This window comes from Folsomia candida, unplaced genomic scaffold, assembly GCF_002217175.1.
Source record: "Folsomia candida strain VU population unplaced genomic scaffold, ASM221717v1 Fcan01_Sc012, whole genome shotgun sequence".
Classification (NCBI taxonomy): Eukaryota; Metazoa; Arthropoda; class Collembola; order Entomobryomorpha; family Isotomidae; genus Folsomia; species Folsomia candida.
The window spans coordinates 809619-833541 of NW_019091204.1; the positions used below are offsets into that span (position 1 = coordinate 809619).

Here is a 23923-nt window from a genome sequence, read left to right on the forward strand (position 1 = left end):
CGAATTGGCATAGAGTTCGCAGCCGCCCGGCTCGATTACAATTTCCTGCTGATCTGTCCGCCTTGTTTTCGCTGATGCTTAGGAATTAATTGTTTTCTCGTCGTTAACTTTCATCTTCATTCTTATCGTTTGATAAGTGATATTCCACTAATATGGAGCTGTCCCCTGTCACCATTCCTTCAGAAAAGTTGAAAATTTGGAAAATATTTCGCGACGTGGGATTCGAAGGAGAAGAAATTTTAAAGGTGGCGAAATTGGCACATGTCGCTAACGAAAAGGAAGCCTTCGTTGTCACCTCGTCGGACGAAACGTACACCTTCCTCCGTGAAGACGATGGTGGGTGCAAAATCACAAAAATTCCAGAACTTTGTCACGTCCAGGTGGAAGGTAAAAAATTACAAAAAATCGGTACATTTTTAATTATTTATTCGCTCTGGGAGTTTATTTTATACTTCTGGTCGACAAATTTGTAGAACAGGTGGTTGCCAATTAAAAAAATATGTGCACTCCAGACTTTGACACTTTTTGAATGAGGAAATCGCAAGTTTACGAAGCCCTCATAAAACTTGAAACTTGCTTATCTTGATTAATAGGAACTCATCAAATTTCTATTAATCTGACAACAAATTTGCCATCCAGAATTTGAAAATAAATTTCCAGGCCTGTCAAATTAACAAAATGTGTTGGTGTTGACGATTTTGCTGAGGAATGTTGTCCATTAATTTAAAAAATCGTGTAAAATAACTCCTGTCCTATTTTTTAGAATTTGTGACTGGACCGATAAGCCTCGCGATAACGGAGGACGGACGACTCTTCTCGTGGTGGAATAATTTCACCCACACGACCCTGCGAGAAAACGATCTCAGTATTTACGTCCAGCTGGGTCGCCCCTCCGTAAATCCGACAAGTTCGATTGGTCGCCCGGAAGTGGTGATGCATACGAAGGAGGAAAAAGTAGTGCAAGTGGCCCTAGCAGAAGGTCGAGTCGTGGCGTTAACCGCAGGGGGAGATATTTACCAGTGGGGGGCGTGTACGGACAACTGGGACTCACCCAATTTGATCCCAAAAAACGCAAAATTTGATAACAAGGAGCTTATCTCCGTCGTGTGCGGGTTTGACGGGATGACCTTCGCGTTAAGTGAGGATGGAGAGGTAATAAGGTTTAGTTTAAGGGAAATTGATATTTGGAAAATGATTTTGAAATTATTTCAACCATGAAATTTTAAAATGTATATGCAGATATTTCAGTGGAAGTATGATACAGATGCGGTATCAGTATCTGGCATGCGCGGCACACCGGTTAAAAAGGTATAAAATTCAGTTATAAGTTAATTTGCAAAAAATTTAATTAGTCCAAAATTTGAAAAAAAATGCATTACTATGAAATTTGCAAATGAAACGATCTCCAATATGCAGGTTTGGCCGAGATATTTATTTGCATGAAAATGCGCAGTAAATTTGGAAAATTTGTTGACTTTCATGCCTGTTTTCTCCTCTTCGGATGCAAAAATCTGCGCATTTTAAGATCGTTTCATTTGCAAATTTCATACTAATTATGTAAGTTTGCCATCGGGTGTCACTGTAATATTTTTTAATTTTGCATACAGATAGCCGCGACAAAGACGCACATTTACGCATTAACTGAGGAAGAAACGATGCACGTTTGCGACACGGTATCTGAAGGGAATCCAGTATGGCCGTCGTACCCAAAGTTGACAAACATCCAGGACATCGCAGCCTTTTGGGAGGACGTTTTGGTTATCGAGTTTAAGAATGGAACCCGTCTCGCCGGGGAGTCGGATATGTTGCTGATGACATCTTTAAAATGTCGTTCCTTGGACGAATATTTTGCCGAACTTTACCAAAAAAGTTACCGCACGATTGGGATGCCAAGTCGAATGAGACCCGTCCAGAAGGGCACGTTGGGTCGGGAAATTTCCAACTTGTGGAAAACCAAGGTTTTTTTATTTAAAATTATTGGGGATGGAAAATTTCAAAAAGTTGGTAACGTTTCATTCACTTTTTTGCAGGACGATGTCGACGTGACCTTTTCCGTGGAGGGGAAAACCATCACGGCGCACAAATTGATACTGAAATCGAGAAGTGATTATTTTGCGAAAATGTTTAGCAACGAGTGGACCGAAACTGCAGGATCGTGAGTACTTAAAAAATGCGTGTTTTTTTAAATGATTGATTTACATACGTACAGATTTTACAGCAAGATTGAGATCAAGGACACAAAATTCGTCACATTCGAAGCATTCCTCTTCTACCTGTACCACGACAAGGTCACTTTTTCGGAGTACAAGTACGAAAGCATTTTTGGTAAGATGTCATTGAAATCGGAGTGAATGTACCGTCATGTCATTTATATATTGACATCATGTCAATTATCAATATGCCAAAAATGTCAAATTTGTGCAGCATTTAAATATTAAACAAATTTGACGTTTTTGACAATGTGAATTTGTAAATTACAAATTGTAATGTTCCATATTTGTCAGTTCCTCGGAAATTTATTTTCAAAAAATCTTGATTTGACATATCTGCTTGACATGGGCAAGATTCTTCCTAATATACGCGTTTTTTGAATCATCTTACTGTTAACTTTTACCCCAACTAATTTATTTCTGAAGACCTCATGAAGTTAGCGGACTCTTATTGCGCCACGAACATTGCGCGAGACTGTGAGAAGATTTTGATGCGCGGGATTAACACGGAAAATGCTTTTTTCCTCGTTCGAAACGCTGCCTCCGCCAATGCTCTGGTATTAAATACATTACATACGTTATCTTATTGTTGTACCAATTCCGTGCTTAATTTTGGACTTTGTACATATTTCAGAATTTGGAGGGGAAGGTGCTCAAATTTATTCTGGACAATCGAGTCCGTCTGAACCTAACGAAGTCATCACTTCCCGACCTGATCGAGTGGATGGGACAGGAAGCCCTCAACAAAATGGCGTTAGCGATGCTTCGGCGTTACTGATAGTTGGAGATTATGAGATTATTAACATAATTTAAAAACGATTATGTTACATGTTTTTAGGAGTTCATAATAATAAATCAATAATTGCCACATTAAAGATTTTGGAAAAACGACAAATTATCGTAAAAACTCAAATAGTAGTCGTGCGTATTTTCATAATTTTAGAAATTGTGACTTTGCTCAAATATGTAGATGTGTCCTTATCGTAAAGAAATTTAAGAATATATTTAATGTTTTTAAAATTGTACTCAAGGGTTCTGGCTTTCATCGATAAGTACTTTAAATTAGTTAACATAACATACTTTTCCGTTGATATTTTCGTTGTTGTCTTTGCATCGTCATCAGCTTAATTAATCAAATTTGGGACAAAAGGTCATAAATATTTGGAAAAAGTATGCTTAAAAACGCAATGAATAACTTTCACTTGAATTTTGTCTCAGGATTTGTGTTTCAACTTCCAACTGGCTATTCTTTACCTGATGTGTGTTTTCACCCCTTTGAAGTACGAATTAGTTTCGAAGGTGGCTTTGTAAGTTGATAATCCACAGTATTTTGACGTGCGATGACCACCTCGTGTGGCTTCACCGCTTTGCTACATTTCCTTTGCAACGATTTATTGTTACTCAAAAGGTAGATAGGTTTAACACGGGCTGCTTATGGCGACAGAAATAAATAATTCTGTATCTATTCCTACATGGCCGGCAGGAAATACTCTAAATCCAGGCAGGATTGAACTTTTTCAGAAATTCAGAATTCTGAGAAACTACACCACTGCCAGTCTCAAATTCATTCAAATCATGTTGACGAGGAACTCTGAGACTGGCAGTGGCGTAGTTCTCAGAATTCTCTTATCTGTAAAACTTCAATCCTACGTGGATTTAGAGTATGAATAAAACTTCAGAAGTGCAGTGGCGTATTCGTGCGAAAGGAGACACGACATGTATTGTTGAATTTTTATAGGCGGTCACCTCTTTCGCATATTTTGACGCATTCGCGAATCACGAGAGATATAGTTTATTCCACATGGAAAGCCCACATCGCCGAAAATGGGCATAATGAGATTTATGCAAATGAGGTGACACGCCTAAATACATACGAGGATAGTACATATCCGCACCGCACTCAAGAAGCAAATTGTGCGTGTGGTGTCCTCTTACGAAAAGAAGGAAAATATGCACATACATACATATCTACACGTTCCTAACTGTGTCCGACAGCCAGCACCAGCCGGCAGAGTTTAGCATGGCTATGTTGATACTCGGTCAAACATGTCACCTACAAATGGAATGATTTTGAAATTGCACCAATTCATGTATTTAACATTGCATTGCAAATTGTTACCTAAATGCTAACATTGCATACATATGTACATATATGTATATATAAAATTTACATAATTTCTAGCATGATTTGACTAGATTCCTCTACACATGTACCGACCGATGCACCCTCCTCAAAATCGACCACGTATTTTATGTATGCTCCAATGTGCGTATGCATGTGTAAATTGGATTCCAATCTTCTCCGGGATTTTGATTTAGTCAAAACGTGCGCCGTGCCAGCGAATAGTGGGCAGTATTCTAATTTAAATGCAAATTTTATATCTTCATTTGCAGTTATTTCAATAAAATAAAGTAAATCTGGGTATCCATCATCGTCACAGGAAAGGTAAGGTGTAAGTGGTTACAAAACCTCATTAGACATGTGTAATATTTCCGAAATTTGTAAAATTGTATGTAATTATGATGTAACGAAAATATTTAAATTTTGAGTAATGAACATTTCAAAGTATTTAGATTCAGGATTCAGCTTGGATCCAAATTAACGCTCTCACCCTCACCCCCCTCCCCCCCGTGGTAACTCTTTATTTGTGAAAAATTGGTTCATTCATCCCACATTTTTAAACATGTACAGCCCTTGCAAATTCGAAAATTAGTGTTGGATTATGATGTTAAAGTGTGTTACAATTACATACATATTACTCAATAGGTAAATATTGGTCAGTTGTCTGTCCAACTATTTATTTACATAACTCTGGCGAAGAATGGAATCCCGAAGAAAAAGAAGTTCGCAAGAGGTCGCCCTAAGTAATCCACTTGTAAGTCAAATAATTTTATGGCTTAATTTAACCAGAAGAACCCCTTTCCGATGGGGAATGTGATACTCCAAAATGTCGGGTTTTTGATGATGATCAGGAATATGTACAATATAAATTCTTTGACCGGCAAAAGTATACATATTTATTAAGGTGACAAAAAAGCTTAGGTATTTTTTTTAGATTTTTCGACGTTTCAGAGAATTTTATGAATTTGTCTCACTTCCCCAAAAACGGAATTTTTTTATAGATATTTCTAGAATTTCCTCAAAATGAGTTTTTTATGGATATTAGGGAATTGTTGAGGCACGGTGAGATTCTCATCGTGCCTCAGAAATCTCATCATAACTCAAAAACCTCACCCTACCTCAGAAATCTCACCTTTCCCCAAAAATCCGTTTTCTATTAATTAAGGCCCATATCGGAGAGGTCCTTCTGGAATGTTCCAACTGCATTAACTTAAAAAATTGATATTCACTTTTCCAGATTTTGACAGCAATATTAAAACAGCCCTGCACTGCGTTGAAAAGTTGTCGACTAGTTTCCCAATTCTAGGACGATATGGTGCTTTGCCTTCCAAATACGAGACTCGCGATAGCCTTGCGCGACAGTGCGATCGGTCAAAATTCTGTGCTCAATTTTTTTGAAATGTGCCACCGATCCTATTACCTACTCGCGAAACGGATTTACGTCACGTGCTCAGCACTTCCCGGAGAGGACCCTTCTCACCTCATTAATTCCTTTGCTTACAGGATGATATACATTTGCGACAAATTTAGCGACCGGATCGAATTCTTAGAAATTTCCATCCAATTCGAAGACTGTTTACACGTAATTTTTGAAATTTTGAAGAAGCGCTGTCCCAAATTGCAGCGCTTAGAAATTACGGATTACCTCGGCGAGGTTGAATCTGACCGCAGCGGTGCAATTTTACCAGCGCCGTTACTGCCAAGACCAAATATGACCTTGTTCAAGGTCGTTTGTGAGAAGGGGGTGACCCCCTTGCTTACCACGCTGATTCAGCTGGTTGTCCATGCCGCGCCAAACTTGAAAAAGGTCACAATCCCGTGGGGATTCTGTGCAGATTTTGGAAATTCGAAGTTTCTAGATTCCTTGTCAATTTCGCTGAATTTACGCCGCCCCATGGACGACGCCATGGCAGATTTTAATCCCGCCGAACTCTCCCGAATGTTGGCGCCGGTTGCGGACCAACTTGTCACCTTACGGTTTGAGCGCTTCCAAGATTTTGGACATCAACGCAAGATTAACTTCAAAAATTCGAATCCAACCAGATTTAGTTTACCAGGATATATGTTGAAACTGAAAAACTTCCAGAACGAGATGATCGACATTTTTCAGGACGATCCCCTGGAAGACATTGAAGGACTGCCTGCGCTGAAATCGCTCAGAATTGGCACGATATTTGCGGGATCGAGACGTGTCGAAGAAATTTTAAAAGTTATGTATGAAAAGAAAATGATTTGGGAAAACGTGAAGACTTTGGGGGTTTTCGGGATGCATGATCCCAAACTTTTGAAGGGATTGAAGACAGCATTTCCGAACTTGGAGGAGTTGGAGGTGAACACGTGGGAAGATCACTCTCGAGAGGAGGTGAGTGTGATGAGTTGGCGCGAGTACTCGTATTAATAATGCAGTTTCTAAAGGGTGTTGATTTAATTTGTCCCGATGATGCCTTTCTGGGCTAAAACCACATTTAGTCTTAACGTTCAACCACGTTACTAATTTTCTTTGAAATTTTATAATGCGTAAAATGAAGACAAGTACTAATCATGGTCATTATAACATTCGCCATAATAAGGTTTCAAATATTTAGAAAAAGTCGGGACGAATTGAATTAAGACCCTTTATAATTATAATAATTATTTACCTGCTACAATATGCATATGCATTTCTGCTGATTGTTTGTTCCAGTTTGGCGAAGGAACTCGGGAAAATTTCATACGTTTCATGGAATCAAATAACATTCGAGTGTCCAAGTTTAAGATTGATTCAATTGGGGTGGAGTCGTCCGTAAGCGATTTGATTATGTAGGACGAGTCGATGGAACAAGATAACTGCAGAAATTTGGTTAAAATTAAAATTATACATCAAACTATCTCCATTTAAAAAATTCCGTAAATGTAACTCGTCTTGGTTTCTCATGATAAACTCAGGTCATTATTTCCATTTTTATACTTGATTTGAATTAATGCACTTTTAGTTTTGCGTAATACTAATTACAAACATATTTCAACTTGGCAACAAATACGTTAAACAGTGCAAATTATTTATTTTGGCCATCTTAGATACACATTTAATAACATATGCACAAAAATATTTACTAATTATTCCACTTTCGTTACAACTTCATGAAACAGAGCAAATATATTATTGTATCCTATTTATGAATAGATGTAATCTGGCCAGTGGTCGCAGATGCGGTGGGGACATTACCCTTGAATAGGGAGGGGCTTATTAGAAGCACATAGAATAACCCTAGTGACATTGTTCCTCTGTCTGTCCCCACGCTTCCGTGGCAACTGATTCTGGGTTAAATTACACTAATTTACAAAATTATCCTGAAATGAAATAAAAATCTACGAATTAATTATTACACTAAAATGAATACTATTTTGGGACAAATTTCCCAATGTATATATAAATTTTATATGAACTCCAAATATTTCTTATACCTAAATATATTTCTGATAAGTATTACTTTATAAATAAGAAACCGTTTATTTGCAACTTGTAACAATAATACCTTACAATCCATATTGATCTTTTGATTTAACCTTGATAATTGAACGTATGTAGATAGTGTCACCTCTGGAAAACTATGGTTTCTGCCGTAACTGCAAATACTAGGGAACGTTCATAAATTATGTCACGCAAAAATCCCAGTTTGTCAGACCCTCTCTTCACATCTGACACCCCCTTTCAACATATGGCGGAAATTAGCCTCTTATTTCTCCATCCACCTCAACCGTGACTTAATTCATGGACATCCCCTTTGTATAAAGCATTACAAGGTATAACAAAGTGGTTTTACATAGCTATGCATGTGTATACATATATTCATACAAATTGGAATTGATTAATAGTAGACGGATAATTTGGTTTAATCACGGTAATAGTTATACATATTTATATCCTGCTTATGGGTTACACAAAACTGATAAATTTAGAAAATCTAAATATGAATACGAAACTATGAATATTTACAAAATTAAATATTGCTTAATATACTTCCTTGTCCATTTAAAGGGTACGCTTGGCCTGGTATTGTTTTAGTGGGTACTGAATTTCCAAGAGTTTGCATACGTACTTATGTAAATACTTACTTATTCCAAAATTATGTATGTGGTATTCAACTATTCCTTCGAAATTATCAGAGTTGACACCGTCTGTCTCGTGCACATGTCCTGAATGACCAGGGGTGTACTATTGTCCACAAAATTGGTCCCGCACCGTACCCTCAAGGGACCAAATGCTCTCAGGGTTTTCCTCAGCTCTGAATTTCTCCTCGTTCCCCACCCACTTTTCCAGCGTTTTAACAACTCTCTAGAATTGATGTAGACATGTGCCGCCGTCGTGAAAGTGGCCGTTGTTAAGATAACGCCGTCACAATAGAGGAGAAAAAATACCCCCACGGCAAAGATGGACATGGTCGAGTGAAACTTGATGCAGACGTAACCACTGAAAAATTGTACGGCTGGGAAGCCGATCGTTCCCACGGGGAACATTCGTGCCCGGATACAGTTGTTGTTTAGCATTTCGAGAACCCGGAAGTATTTGTAGGCTTGGAGGAGTGCACCCTTCTTGCAGGAGTGAGTTTGAGTCCTAAGTAAAAACAGATTCACGATATGTATTAAACATTAATGCGTCATATCACGTGGTCCTTGGTGACATTGAAAACTTTGTAAATTCTGTAAACTTGCAACCTTTAGCACAATTTTGCACACATTTCTAAGGAAACTAAGCTTTAAATTATTTCAACCTTAGTTAGAACAAGGAGACCCCCTTACTTTGCAAAAAATTGCAAAATCATTATATTTTACAATACGTATAAATTTTACAAGTTACGAATGGTTGTGTTAATTTCCGCAGTATTTGATTAGCATATTTTCATCTGTATAAAGTAAACTATTCTGTGACAAGCTTTACCGGGAGTTTTTTTTAATCTTTTTAACTTTGTCCACAAAGTTTGGATTTTGTGGCCAATTTACTTTACTTGGAAAGACTGAAATATGTAAATTACCACATCCAGTAACAAATATTCACATTGCTACCGGCTACGGCATTATTTACATGTTACTAAAAAATTCTGCATAAAATTTGCATACCATTGTTTCAAAATGTTGACATAATTCCATAAACTGAGACAGCCCGCGATCATGACTTGCGTAATGAAGAAGGCTCCAGACACGGTCACTTGGTAGAACATGTACCCTTCAAATATCGCGATGAGCAATTTCATCCATTTGTTCTGTATCCCATCCCCTCCTTCTGCACAACTTGGCAACATCGAGCCAATAAATGGTGGTTGGCATGGAAACGCCAAAAGCAGGCAAGTCGTAAATATGGGGATCGTGAAACACGAGAAGATGACGATCGGAAGTACGAGAGACATTAGCAAATCCATAATCGACTTCTTGAAATGGTGACCTAAAAATACACCGCTAGTTTGGTTAAGTTTAATTTGCGAACTTAAAAAAGAGAGACGAATATATAATTCTGGAAATTAAAAAAAAAACCAGACTATATAGCCCCATTAGGGATTAAGAAATGAGAAAATTTAGCTTAATAATTTTGGGAATACAAAATGAAAAATGAGACAATTGACCCCATAATTTAGGGATTAAAAACAAGGAAATTTAGCCATTTAATCAAGGAATTAAAAACAAAACAAATGAGCCCCATAATTTTAGGATTAAAGATTGTGGTGGATTTGTGCAACTAATTTAGGAATTAAAAATCGATATAATTAATTCCCATAATACAAGGATTAAAATACGAGACAAGTAAGCCCCATAATTTTTAGTCCAAAATAATCACATATCAACCAGCAAAAATCGTTTTATTACATATTGTTTCCAAAACGTTCAATTTTTTAAAATTGCGAGTTCTTACCGTGAAAAAATTTCCTCTCGAAATTAATAAACGAATTAAGCAATTCCATCGCAACCGTGTCCAACTGCCAATTCCACCTTAGAAAATGCCCGGTCACATAAATGCTGGTGAAAACCATGGTTTGCATCTTGGTATTTGTCGAACGTGTCGATCCCGCAGTGAAAATTAGCTGACAAATTGTATGCACAAGTTGTAACATCATCTGCCCTCGGACAAGGACTCTGTGCAATTTCCCCTTAAGGGGAATAAGATTATCCGTGTAAGGGCCCCATTCAAAGGGAAGGCAGCAAATTAATCGGGCAAGTCTAACGTGCTGCTTCAAATGCGGGAGAAACGTTATGCTCAACATTTAAAAAAAATGTGCATTAATACTTTAAAATAAGGAGTTTGTTAAGGTGACTGACTGATGAAGAAGTAACGAACGTCGCACTAAATCGCATGACAGTGAAATTATTTGCTAAGTTGGGAAAGATAAATAATTGGTTCCAAGTAAATAAGATGATTAGTCTTAATTGGTCGGATTAATTGGTATCTGTCTGATTCATGATTCATCAGTAAGCAATTTGCCCCACTCCTCCGGGTTCTTGAGGTATTGGCATGTGTACTTACCCATGTACCAATGTGTACCATGTGTACCAATGCATAACGACTTTTTAAGTGACAAACTTCAAAACGAAAATGAAAATTAATTTTGCACCTGAAACGCATTTAGGCAAGAAGAACATCATCCATAAATGCAATGAATTTCTCCTCGAGCGTGTTTTTAAATTTCCGAAAAATTAGAAAAGTATCTCAGCGCCCAGGAGGTATCCTTAGTTAATGTTGAAGCAAGGGTACGTTTACATACATAGGTATTCATGTTCGACAAAAATGTATTTCTCAGGCTGGCAATAAGCTTCGCGGAAAATTACATGTATGAACGTACATATGCATATGGAACGCCTAATTTCTTAAACTGTGGACAAAAATAAACTAATAAAGCTAGACATAAACTTCAGATTACTTCATATGTAATCTGAAAAGCTTGAGTGCATAATTTGCTGCATATTACGCATACCTATGTACATATCTGTACATATGCACATAAATTTCGATTACAACCATGTTTATGTACTCAGGACTGTTCTACATGCATCTAGATAAATTGCGCATAACATTTCATAACACAAATTAATTGTCGGGAGTTAGTTATTAAGTACTTACAATGGAGAGGTGTCAGGTGGTTATCGCCAATGTGGACCGGAATAATTTTAAATTGTTCACGCTCAGAAATAAGCCCACCCGTATTCTTTCGTTTTCCTGAATGGGAATTTTACACCCGTTGCGGAATTTTCAAAATCAATTTCAGCCAAAATCCTGATTTTTAAAAACGCTGTAACTTTTCGAATTTTAGCCCGATTTCAAAATTTGAATACAATTTGTGTTCAGAATTACTTCCCTGAAAATATAAAAATTCATTTTCAAAATTTTTTAATTTTCAAAAAATTATCATTTTTTTCATTTTTAAAAACTCGGAAATGGCATGAAAATATTAAATTAATCAAATTTTTGAAAATGAATTTTTATATTTTCAGGGAAGTAATTCTGAACACAAATTGTATTCAATTTTTGAAATCGGGCTAAAATTCGAAAAGTTACAGCGTTTTTAAAAATCAGGATTTTGGCTGAAATTATTTTTGAAAATTCCGCCACGGGCGTAAATATGCCCATTCAGAAAAACGAAAGAATACGGGTGGGCTTATTTCTGGGCCTGAACAATTTAAAATTAGTCCGGTCCGCATTGGCGATAACCACCTGACACCTCTCCATTGTTAGCTACGACGGGTGTGAGGGCACTAGTACCGAAATATAAGAATAGCTTATGCCTATTGTGTAAATAAATGTATGTATTATCGCTGTTTTTACCGCTCCTCCCAAAACTACTGTACATAATCAGTTTTTTGTTACTTAACTTTTCAAAGGAAAAGTTCAAAACATATAATGTGTACTTAAAAATATATAATTTCTTTATAATATATGTACGTTCCCCGCAACGTAGTAGTTGTACTTCACGTTAAAATATCCATGAGTAGAAACCAATATCAAATGGACAAAATGGGGCAAATTTCACAGATACTTATCATATCTACTGTCCATCTTCAAGTCTTTTCGATAAGCATCTGGTCAACCCCTAGTTCACCTTACACTGTCCTTGTGTAATGACAAACTTCAAATCTATTTGAAGCTGAAGAGGTGGTTAATGAGAATGTCTGATTTTCCACAATTTAACTCAGCAGTAGCTTGGGAGCTAACATGGCAATAACTGGCAAAAACTCAGAAATATTTTTTGTCTCTAAGCTTCTAAATAGAGGGGGATCTCAGATCCAACAAAGTGTATATATTCACAATCCCTTCGCGGTTACCTTTCCATCGATAGCCCACTTGTGCGGTTATGAAACTTGACATTTCGATATTTTGAGCCGATAAACAAGGTCGCATAGGCCGATTTCGACTGTAACGGTAATTTAATAATTGTTCTACTACCACAGATCTACAACATATGAACAATTGTGGCCAATAAAATCGGCGAGCATGTCCACATACCTTTTGCGTCATAAATAAAAACCAATTATTAAAAATTGAAATTCCAGACTTCAAAGTTGGAATTTCGAATAAATTCGAAAAATATATGGATGTCTGGATGCAAAGAATTCAAAAAATAGAACCTTGTAATTTCATCCACCCGTTCCAGAGCTACATATGTGTCCACAGAAGTTCTTCTCTAGCCCATTGCACTGAAATCCCAAAAGTCTCACAGCCCCTAGGGAAAATTTTTCTTCTACGTTTGAAATAGTTGGCGGCCGTCTTTGTCTAGCCAAAATGTGGCAAATCTTATACATAATTATCGTATCTAATCTACATGTTCAAGTCTTTGCGACAAGCATCTGGTCAAGTCCTAATTATTTTGGTGACTGTAACATTCAATTATTGACATGGAGTGAAAATACCCAACATATTGAGGATCCCCCTTTCTATTTCTACAATATTTTAGCTAGCAATCCATACTCGCCCAGGATTTACAATCAGATTAAAATCGACCTCACATCTTATAAGGTATTGGGAACGTACAACGCTTTTATCTTCCTACACGCACGTTCTGGTGGATTAAAGGTCGTCTTTATTGATTCCCAATTTTAGCCATTACATTTGAATTACAAGTGAACCAAACCTCACATAAGTGAGAAATAGATGGTCACAGGTTCCTAACTATGGTGCCCGTAGTGCAATGGACACCGCACAGACCTGTGCAACAAGTCAGAGAGGAAAACCACAAGGGAAAAAACTCTCTGCCAGTACTGGGAATTGAACCCAGAACCTCCATTCGGCTTGAAGCACAGTGTGATGACCACTCGGCCACCACTGCCTGCCATTAACGGTTGCATTTAATGATATGGGTCATGCAATGAATTCCAAGAAAAGGAACGGTATGCCGATAAGCAATTTCTTCCGCCCTGCTGTGATACACTATTTTAACCTAACTTCTATATTTCAACATACCGACGAACCATTGAATCCACTCAATTTTAGGGATAATCAAAAAATTCTAGGTAGATCAAAACTTGTTATTTGCAGTCTCACCTCACCCGGAGAAATCTTCATACCCTGCATAGCTTGCATCTACTCGCCTATCGTGAGGTTTAGAACGATACCATTTCGTGAAATTGAAGAAGTTTGGTGGTCAGAAAATACTAGTTTACACTAGAGGAGTGTCCTTGTCTTGGAAAAGTCAGATTTAAACCAAACAAATTGTGGACCTAGTTACATATTGTATAAATATACATATAAGGGCAACTGCATAGTTATACACCTTTCTCAAAATCTTAACTTCTCAATGGAACTCTCAAGTAACCCTGTATCATCCTTGTTTATGAAAGGTACTCTGGCATACGGCGTGTTTATGCTGACAAGAAAAAACAGCTTCTATCAACTTTTTTCATTGGATTATGAATGGGTGAAATTTTCTGTGGTTACCCCTTACCCCAAGGCTTTAGAAGGCATGATTGCTTTCTTGCTACCGCTGAATGATGCTGTGTGGGCTGCACTGGTGATATCATGTTTCGGCATGTGCTTCCTAGCACAGGTGGGAAAGCATGGAAAATCTTTTGTCACACGCATGGAGGAAATTTTCTTGGATTTCATACACACAAATGCTATTTTACTGGGCCAAGTAAATGGGGAAAATTTGAAAATGTTTAACACTCGGATTTTTGGTTCTCCCCTTATTGTAGTTTGGCTATTTTGTGGACGTTACATTATTATGGATAATCATTACACGGGATCCATATTTTCATTTTTAAGCGCTATAAAACCTCCAACTGTTCCAGAAACTATAACTGACCTGGTGCGTAGTGATATCCCACTTATTACCGTGAGCTCAACGAACTTGCCTGAATCAATTTTAAAAAGATTAATCATTCCTTTGCATGTCAATAGTTTAAGTAAATCAGGGGCAAGTAAATCTTTTGAATTATACACTGCATTAAATAGGAAACTAACATTTATTGATTCAAGCTATAGAGTGTTGGAATTTACGAAGAACATTTTAAGCTTGAACTTGTTAACAGATTTCAACTCATCTGTAGACACGAGTAGAACCTATGCCATTATGGATACGGAAGCCGAGTTTCACTTTTATACAACTCTTTTAGGAGCAAATGGAAATCGGTTAGTTATCAATGGTAAGGAAGAAACGCCTTTCGTTTCTATGACTATTCGTTATGGTCAAAGCAACTGTTTTCATCAACTATTTGCACGAAAGATGAGTCACTTGTCAGCTTCTGGTATTGAGTCAAGATGGCCGAAATTAGAAAGAATGGGTTACGTGGTCAAATCAGAAAGGAACTTATGGAATGTCCGTTACCAAAGGTACATGGCGCACGATATGTCGAGGCCGATGGATTCGAATCCATCGCAGTATAAAGAGGACCCTGTTAAGATAGAAATGGTGCAATCAATTTTTGTTTTAAATTCAATCCTTCAAATTTTTGCCTTTAGTAGTTTTTCTTTGGAATGCAGGAAAGAGATTAGTTGCTTTGTTAAATGTAATATTCTTCGTACCATAAATATTGTTACAAGAATATGTATATATGTATTTAGGTTAATTTAAATATGCATATGTACATTAACAGAGTAACATACCTGCATATGTACATTCATATGCACAAATATTATTTACTGCAAAGTTGTCTTTAAACTATGGTGATATCCATAAATAATGCCACGGTTTCTGTTTATGAAAATCCCTCGGTTGTACAAATGTGTAGGAGTTAAGAAATGGCCAACTATGGAGGTCCCATGTTCACATATTTGGACCAATTTAGTGTCAATTTGTCACAAACTAGATTAGTATGAATTGTAAATACAATCGTCAACTAAAGTATGTAGGTACATTGACAGACCTGTATTACATATAAGTGATTTAATCAATAAGTTGAAATTTACAACTTGTAAATATAAAGACTTCACACATTAGGCTAATACAAACTTTGCGATAATTAGTATTTATGTAAAGATAGTATGTAGCTAATTGGTGTTATTATTTACATATTATACATAACCTTAAGACCTAATGAACCGATATTGGCTTAGCAATTTACCTTACAGTTGTTGCTGTCAATACCAAAATTAATTATATGCATATAAAAATTCGGATTAAATTGTCAAACCGTACGTCAGACTAGTTCTCAGAATAATTTTGGACCGCGGCCATGCACAAAGAATGTGACTGATTTACTATAACGCGTTTCTCTAACAATGTTTATGACATGAAGATCACTTTGGGGTCAGAGGTTAAAATTATTGGATAAGTAGTATCCTTTCTCTGTATCGTCTCTGTTGTACATATGCACATAATCTCATTCACTTTCATTACACTTACACGTGCAATCCTGCCCATTTTGTTGCATTGGAGCACCTGGCATACAAAATTGTCCCACGTAAGTAATCATCAGAATCACGTAATCCATTAAACCCTGACACACAATGCAATCACTTAACTTGATAAGGTGGCAAAAATAACTGCTCGCCGATATAAAAGAACCACACCCTAAACCATCCTCTCCAGTCCAGTCCAGTCTGGAACACTTCGCAAATTAATCCGCAATAATGACGACTCGTCTTTACGTAGCTCTGTTTCTGGCAGCTTTTGCTTGCCCAGGTAAGTAAATACATATTTTTTTCTAAATTTACACTCTTAGAAATCCAGTACTAAAATAATACCAAGCGGTATTCATACATATGTATATGACTCAACCAAAGTGGTGGTGACAAGTAATTACTTGTAGGAATAGCTCGATATTAACATTTTACCATATCAATACCAAGTCTGTACGTACAAGTATAATTTAGTACTAAGCGGTAGCAACTTAAATACAGAGAAATCAATACCTGCCTGACTACATCAGATTTCTAAGAGTGTATTATGTTTTTTTGGTTTCTATGTTAAAACTGAATTTTTGTATGTGGGAGGACAGGGTTCGCCCAAGTACCGGAAGGTTATGGCTGTATGGAGGGCAACTTACCGAACGAAGTGAGACAAGATTGCCACCCTGAGCCGGGCGCGAGTGAGCAGATATGTCGGGCCAGGGGGTGTGTCTGGTGTGGTCCTGATCCCAGCGCGGATGGACAAAATTTCCCACATTGCTTTTATCGGAATCCATTCTATGGTGAGGAAGTATTTATAATGCGGAAAAGTGAACTTTATGTTAAGGGGCAGACATGAAAATGCGATTTTTTTTTATTTCCATGAAAACCAAAAGTTGTAAATAGCCTTTTATTTTAATGTTTATAAATATTGATAGTATTCATGATTCCTTTGTATCCTTTGTATTCTCGGTATCGTAAAATATGTATCTAGCAAGGGAACATACCGAGGTGTCCAACGAGTTAAGGGTCGACACCTATACCAAAATGACCACAATACATGACTTGTTAAACAAACTGAAGGAATTTCCGTGTAAAATTCACGTTTCGTCACGTTGTGACGATATTTGTGACGAGCGCAGAGCCATCGGGTTGCCAGCGGGATAGGTCAGCAGCTCAACGATCAGGTCGACCACATGCTGTCTTTAGAGATTTCAAATAACTTACAAACCTCTAATTTTTCAAAATTTCATAATTGTTTCAAAAGTTCAAAATTTCTTCAAAATTTCAAAACTTTTTCAAAATTTCAAATTGTTTTCGAAATTTCGAAATTTTTTCAAAATTTCAAAAAGTTTTTCAAAATTCCAAAACGTTTTGAAAATTTCTTCAAAATTTCAAAATGGTTTCAAAATTTGAAAGAACTCGAAGTCTCTGAAGACGACGTGAAGACGACAACGCTTCTATGTGGTCGACCTTATCGTTCAGCGGCCGACCTCTCCCTCTCTGGCGACCCGATGGCCCTGCGCTCGTCACAAATATCGTCACAACGTGACGAAAAGTGAATTTTACACGGAAATTCCTTCAGTTTGTTTAATAAGTCATGTATTGTGGTCATTTTGGTATAGGTGTCGACCCTTAACTCGTTGGACACCTCGGTATGTTCCCTTGTAGGTTAGAACGGCTAGGGAATTTGGACCATTTTTCCGCCTAAATTAATTCACTTGACGATGATAAAGAAAACGATTTTGAATACTCTCATTAATTTTATAAGTTATTTTGAATCAAGAAGGTTTTAATTTTATAATTATAATTTCAATTGAGAATTATGTAATTGTATAGCAAAGAAAGATTTCTGGTTTATTTGAAAATCCGACTTTTTTGAAAGTCCGACAATTTTGAAAATGACAACAATGGAAATCATAAAACATTTAAATTCATAAATAGTTGCACCCGGTCCGAGTTGTGACGTTGGTTACGTTCAACCCGCCCTTCGGGTCGATTGTACCGATGGAACCGAGCCGATGGGTGAGATGGGATGTCGCTACAGAAATTGCACATGGTGCCCGGATGTTCCCGGATCGATGTATCCGCCGTGTTTCACTTCCGCCGCTGTAGACGACACGGGTTACGCGATGGTCGGTGAACCCGTCCAAACCCCAGGTGGTATCAGGTTCGTAAAAATTTGAGAGAAAAATAATTGCAAAAAAATAATTGTTTTTTGCAAAAAATTGCCGATTTTTTTGCAAAAAATAATTATTTTTTTTTGCAAAAAATAATTATTTTTTTTGCAAAAAAATTCAGAATTTAATAAAAATTAGTTTTCATAATTCTGTTGATTTTATGCAAGTCAGAAACGGCGGACATGTATTTAGAAACAATTCTCAGAACAAAGAACGATTTTATTATTATTTCTTAAATGTTAATTATTTGGTTTGCACATTGCAAATTTAGTTAAAATTATATCCGATCACCTTTCAAACTCAAATTATATCCAAAGTATGACCCACAGCTTGATAAATTTACATCTGCAAAATCTCTTTCAGCTTTACCATTACGAAATCCTTAATCTCGCCGCAATTTGAAAACCAGTTCACCACGCTTAACTTCGAGGCCACATTCCAGTCCGATTACCGACTCAGGATTAAGGTGTCAGACAAGTTTTGATTGATCCATGCTTGCATAATAAAATAATACTTGACTTATCATACATATGTAAATAATCCAGATAAGCCCCTCAGACACGCAACGATTCGAAGTCCCCATCCAGATTGATCCGCCGGCAGGGTCGAATGCCAACCTCTTGTACGACGTGACCTTCACCCGGTCCCCATTTTCCTTTCGGGTTGTCCGGAAATCCAGCGGCGCCGTGCTATTCGACACGTCCGCGGGAAAATTCCAATTTGCCGACCAGTTCATCACGATGAGTTGGAGGTTACCGACAGAAAACGTGTACGGTTTGGGGGAAAATGAGCAGCGAAGTTTTAAACATGATTTCGCCGAAAGATTGAAGTACACGCTGTACGCGTCGGATCAGGCTCCCTATGTGAGATGCATAAATGATTTGCACTATTGCATAAATAATTATGAATTGATTTTTTTGTGAAAATCAATTGATATTGTTGCATAAATAATTTTGCAATGATTTTTTTGGTGACAACCAATTTGTATTAGAATTTAAGATTTTTAAATGAAAATCAATGGGCATTATTTTATAAAAACTTGTGCAAAATTGTTTTTATGTAAATGAATTATCTTAGTTCACTTCCTCCCTCTACGGAACCCATCCCGTTTACACAGTAATTGAAAACGGCGGAAACACGCACATGGTCGCCATTATTAACAGCAATGCTCAAGGTGAAGTTTTTTCTAATTTTTCCATATCATGTAATTTTGCAGAGAGATTTTGCACTTTATGCAAAATGACATCATCATAATTGGCCTTGCATATCTAAATTGTATACAATTTCATCCGAATATTTCAGAATTTCATCTGCTTCCCGGCCCCTCGATGAAATATATTACGATCGGTGGCTTAATCGACATGTACTTTTTCCTCGGACCAACGCCTGACCAGACAGTCCAACAATTTACGGAGGTATCTTAACCCCTCTTAAATGGATTTTAAAACCTCTTAATTATTGTTTAAAGTAAACCAGTCATTAATTATAATTATCTCCAGGCGGTCGGTCGTTCCCAAATGCCGGCCTACTGGTCCCTCGGCTTCCAACTTTGTCGCTGGGGTTACGACAACATCACAAACATGAAAGCGGCCGTTGACCGGACTGAATTTTACCAAATTCCACATGACGTCCAATATGGCGATGTTAGTAATTAAATTACTCGAAACTTTGCCTCGTAAAAATGATTGTACCCTTTTGAAAATGAGCACTTTTGTTTTCAAAATTGTAACATTGCTTTTAAAAATGTACATTTTCTAATTACTCAAATCATTAGATCGACATCATGCGCGACGAACTTGATTTTACTTACTCTGAAGTCAATTTTCCCGGGCTTCCCGCCTACATCGAAGAACTTAAAGGAAAGGGCATCAAATTCATAACGATTCTTGATCCCGCCATTTCTACTATTGATGCGGACTACGAACCCTACACTTTAGGGACGGAGATGGATGTATGGATAAAAAGGCAGGATGGAACTCCGATGACTGGCCATGTTTGGCCGTACGGCGCCACGGCACCTTGTCATTTCCCGGATTACGCAAAAAATTCAACGCGCGAATGGTGGATCTATTTGGTGGACAAGTTTCACGATTTGCTCGCTTACGATGGCCTGTGGATTGATATGAATGAGCCGGCCAATTTTGATAATGGAGATATCCAGGGGTGTGCGAACAACACGTGGAACTACCCGCCATATCAGCCAAGTAAGGGCTAAACCAAACATATTTTCTAATAATATTAATAGTCGCACTTGTGTACTTCAAACTTTTTGAAGGGTTAATTGGTTGTATAGAGAGTATAACCTTTCAGATTCTTTTGCGACTACTAATATTTTTTGAACAGAAAGGGTAATGTATATGGTGGAGGTAAACTAAGTTTATTTTTTAATGTCTATTCAGAAACCGACGCGAACAAGGCGGACATGCACTTTAAAACTTTATGCGGTGACCACGTGGACTCGGTTTCGATCCATTATAACACCCACTCCTTGTACGGGTGGTTCGAGTCGGAGCCAACTTTAATGTGAGTAAAGTGGACAATTATGCCAATTTAGACTTGATTTTATCCTGCCAATCTCATATTGAAAAAAAATACGCTTGAATTTTCTAGTGGAGCCAGAAGCGGTACCGGAAAACGGTCCCTGGTCCTGTCACGTTCCACTTTCATCGGTTCGCAGCGATGGGCAAGTCACTGGCTGGGGGACAACTGGTCGCACTGGTCAAACCTCCACTTTAGCATTATTGGCGTTATGCAGTTCAATTTGTGGGGCATGCCGTACGATAAGATACATTTTTTGCTTGCTGCATAATTTGTTTTGCATGCAATTTTTAATTAATTTTCTAATCATTTATTTTGTATTTTACAGTTATGTTGGTCCTGACACGTGTGGTTTTATTGGAAACTCGAACGCTGCCATGTGTCAAAGGTGGGGCGAGTTGGGAGCTTTCTATCCCTTCTCGAGGAATCATAACGTACGAGATACCATTGTAAGTGGGGACCTTGAGACTTTTTTATAAACCCCACTATTTAAGTAAATTTAACTAAACAAATTATGTAAGAAGATACTGAGGGTGTTCATGATTCGCTCGTATCGTATTTTTCGTATCGTAAATTAAAATCATGACGATTACTAGATTTTATAAAGGCTATTGACAACAAAATTCACGTTGCTAGGGTTAATGATTTTACATAGGTTAACCCATTTTTTCTATGTAAACTAGTTTACGATATAATTTTACAGCGGATGGAGGTTTCAAGATGCAATTTTTACTGTAAATATGTAAACTCTATTTTTTCCAATTTTTAGGACCAAGACCCCGGCGCGTGGGGTGCTCAGGTTGCCGCCTCTACAAAAGCGGCGCTTGAAGTGCGTTACACCCTTTTGCCATATCTGTACACCCTCTTCTACCACCACGTCTCCAGCGGCACGGCGGTCTTCCGCCCTCTCTGGTACAACCACCAAGACGATTCGAGGACCTATCCGATCGACCGCCAATTCATGTGGGGAGCGGGACTCCTAATTTCTCCCGTTTTAACCGAGGCCACCACCTGGGTTACTGCCTACTTCCCTAATTCCCGCCATTTCTCGTACTATACTGGTGACGAGATTCCAGTCCGCGGGAACACGTTGAACATGACGGCACCTTTGGATTTCATCCATGTGCACGTCGTCGGTGGAAACGTTCTTCCGACGCAGGAGCCTGCAAGAAATACGGAAGCCGCGCGACTAAACCCGCTCGGCGTTATTGTCGCGCTGGACGATGGGGGGAGTGCAGTGGGGGATTTGTTCTATGATGACGGAGACAGTATCGGTATGATCATTCAAAATTTTAAACACTTTTTGCAATTTTACGGACAATTGAGGGATTAAATTTTGTTTCGTATTTAACTTCATTTTCATATTAGGGAAAGTGCGAGTTTACATCATTGCATTGAAATTTTTACCCCTGTCAAGTTTTGTCTAGGCCGACTTAACCGTTGCCGTTAACGTTCTATTTTTGAGGTTTCCCTTGTTTTTACTCTAAAAAGCAGATTTTAACAGAGCACAAGGACTTTACATGAAGGCTATGCCTTTACGTTTTAAGTGTAACGTTAGTCACAGTTCAAGTTTCGAGGGAATTTTTACCTCGACGTTAATTTGCACGTGGGTGAAAATTTAGCGTGCATATATATATGTACTAATTCGCCATCACCATGTTTTTAACTCTCACATATTTCTGGCTCTTGATTACAAAGATGCATAAATTTTCCTGCACGATTATTGCTACTATTAGAATCAACCAATTTAAAATATATAGTAATTAATATTTTTAGTACAACTATTTTTGCACGCCACAATTTGACGTTTCATTTGTTTAATTGACTTTGGTTAATTTGTTTCCAGATACGCACCTGACTGGCGCCTATTTCCACGCTGTTTATACCATGTCCTCTGGCACCCTGACGAGCACCGTGGTGCATGATGGGTACCCAGAAATGGGAACCAAGACGCTGAACACGATTCGTCTCATGGGACTAACCACGCCTGCGACCAGTGTCACTGTGAACGGGGTGAGTCACACTGACTTTGAGAATTTGGAGTCTGGGGAAGTCCTTGTCAGAAATTTGAACCTGGTTGCCAATTCAGCTTTCACCGTGGTCTTCGCTTAATCTTAATTTAAAAGGTTAAAATTATTGTGTAATAAAATTATACTCATTGGCCTAAATAAATACTTTAAACCCAAAATTCATCTATGATCTCTTCGAATTAATCACTAATTCAGACTTGATGAAACACTATTTAATGTACTGAATTTATTGGGAAAATGCTTTATTCACACAAATCTTGTATTTCCGAACTTATATATTATTTAAGTATGCTCGCACATTTACATACAAAATTAAGTCCGCTATAAATACATATACGTATGTATAGCGGAAAAACAATATGTATATTGTTTAAAACGCTATCAATAAATTAACACTAGCTTCAAACATGTACATCAAAATTTCCGTCTTCACTTTTTGCGTCATTCTCGAAAATCTCGCCGTCCCTAACCCGACCGGTATCGAGATTGGTTTCAGATAACGTAACTCCTTCAAATACAATTTTTTCCAGTGTCCCTCCCCCATTTCTAGGAGGATCTCAATCTTCCCAAAATGCAATAACAACCTAACCGAAGCCATACTCAGATTTCCTAACGTGTCCAAAATAATTTTCGTCAAAATTACCGAACTGATAGCAACCACAGCGCAAAATCCGGTAAAATAAACCTCATTCACGCCATGCAACCTGACCACGACGAACGAACAACCGGAAACGGCTACCGTGCCGGCAACGATTGCCAGGATCGCGGTCGGTTTAATTGGACCCTCCAAACTTTGGAATATGATCATAATAAGTTTGTAAAGTTTCAAATGCGCCTTAAATCCGCGATGGGTTATGGCCGACTGAAATTTGTCCGTTAGACGGGATAAACTTGATAACAAGGAAATTACCACCTTACCCACCAGGATCGTTAAGCCTATCAAAAATGCCGCCACCCGGAAACCCTCGTATATGAAAATTGTGACCCAACCCACCCTGAAGGTGAACATGCCCAAATAAAAAAGTGTTTCAGAATTAAATGAGAAGAAGATGAAAAGA

The 23923-nt window shown here is 37.8% G+C and overlaps 2 protein-coding genes across 3 annotated transcripts; both read left to right on the plus strand.

Moving 5' to 3' along the window:
* The first annotated feature begins 10 nt into the window (after window positions 1-10).
* On the plus strand, window positions 11-3098 carry LOC110855468 (RCC1 and BTB domain-containing protein 1). Of its 2 annotated transcripts, none has more exons than XM_022103876.2 (8): window positions 11-387; window positions 764-1152; window positions 1240-1308; window positions 1608-1958; window positions 2031-2155; window positions 2210-2325; window positions 2637-2767; window positions 2845-3098. In XM_022103876.2, the coding sequence occupies exons 1-8, from the start codon at window positions 153-155 to the stop codon at window positions 2986-2988; spliced, it is 1560 nt and encodes a 519-aa protein (XP_021959568.1). In that variant the 5' UTR covers window positions 11-152; the 3' UTR covers window positions 2989-3098. The 2 variants fall into 2 exon arrangements, with proteins under 2 accessions (XP_021959568.1, XP_035712018.1); XM_035856125.1 differs by having other exon boundaries at window positions 14-387; window positions 2219-2325.
* Window positions 3099-16300: 13202 nt separating this feature from the next.
* On the plus strand, window positions 16301-23048 carry LOC110855368 (sucrase-isomaltase, intestinal). The gene is made up of 14 exons (XM_022103797.2): window positions 16301-16412; window positions 16729-16920; window positions 18062-18287; window positions 18661-18763; window positions 18843-19160; window positions 19375-19471; window positions 19600-19712; window positions 19797-19940; window positions 20072-20501; window positions 20697-20820; window positions 20908-21072; window positions 21164-21284; window positions 21605-22109; window positions 22682-23048. The coding sequence occupies exons 1-14, from the start codon at window positions 16361-16363 to the stop codon at window positions 22945-22947; spliced, it is 2856 nt and encodes a 951-aa protein (XP_021959489.1). The 5' UTR covers window positions 16301-16360; the 3' UTR covers window positions 22948-23048.
* The last annotated feature ends 875 nt before the right edge of the window (window positions 23049-23923 follow it).

Bases quoted from the DNA above. Each gene is read 5' to 3' on its own strand.
- LOC110855468 (XM_022103876.2), top strand. From the start codon at position 153: ATGGAGCTGTCCCCTGTCACCATTCCTTCAGAAAAGTTGAAAATTTGG. The intron at 1,959-2,030 runs GTTTTTTTATTT...ACTTTTTTGCAG, and splicing joins CCAACTTGTGGAAAACCAAG to GACGATGTCGACGTGACCTT. The intron at 2,156-2,209 runs GTGAGTACTTAA...ACATACGTACAG, and splicing joins TGGACCGAAACTGCAGGATC to ATTTTACAGCAAGATTGAGA.
- LOC110855368 (XM_022103797.2), top strand. From the start codon at position 16,361: ATGACGACTCGTCTTTACGTAGCTCTGTTTCTGGCAGCTTTTGCTTGC. The intron at 18,288-18,660 runs GTTCGTAAAAAT...AATCTCTTTCAG, and splicing joins CAAACCCCAGGTGGTATCAG to CTTTACCATTACGAAATCCT. The intron at 19,713-19,796 runs GTATCTTAACCC...AATTATCTCCAG, and splicing joins CAGTCCAACAATTTACGGAG to GCGGTCGGTCGTTCCCAAAT.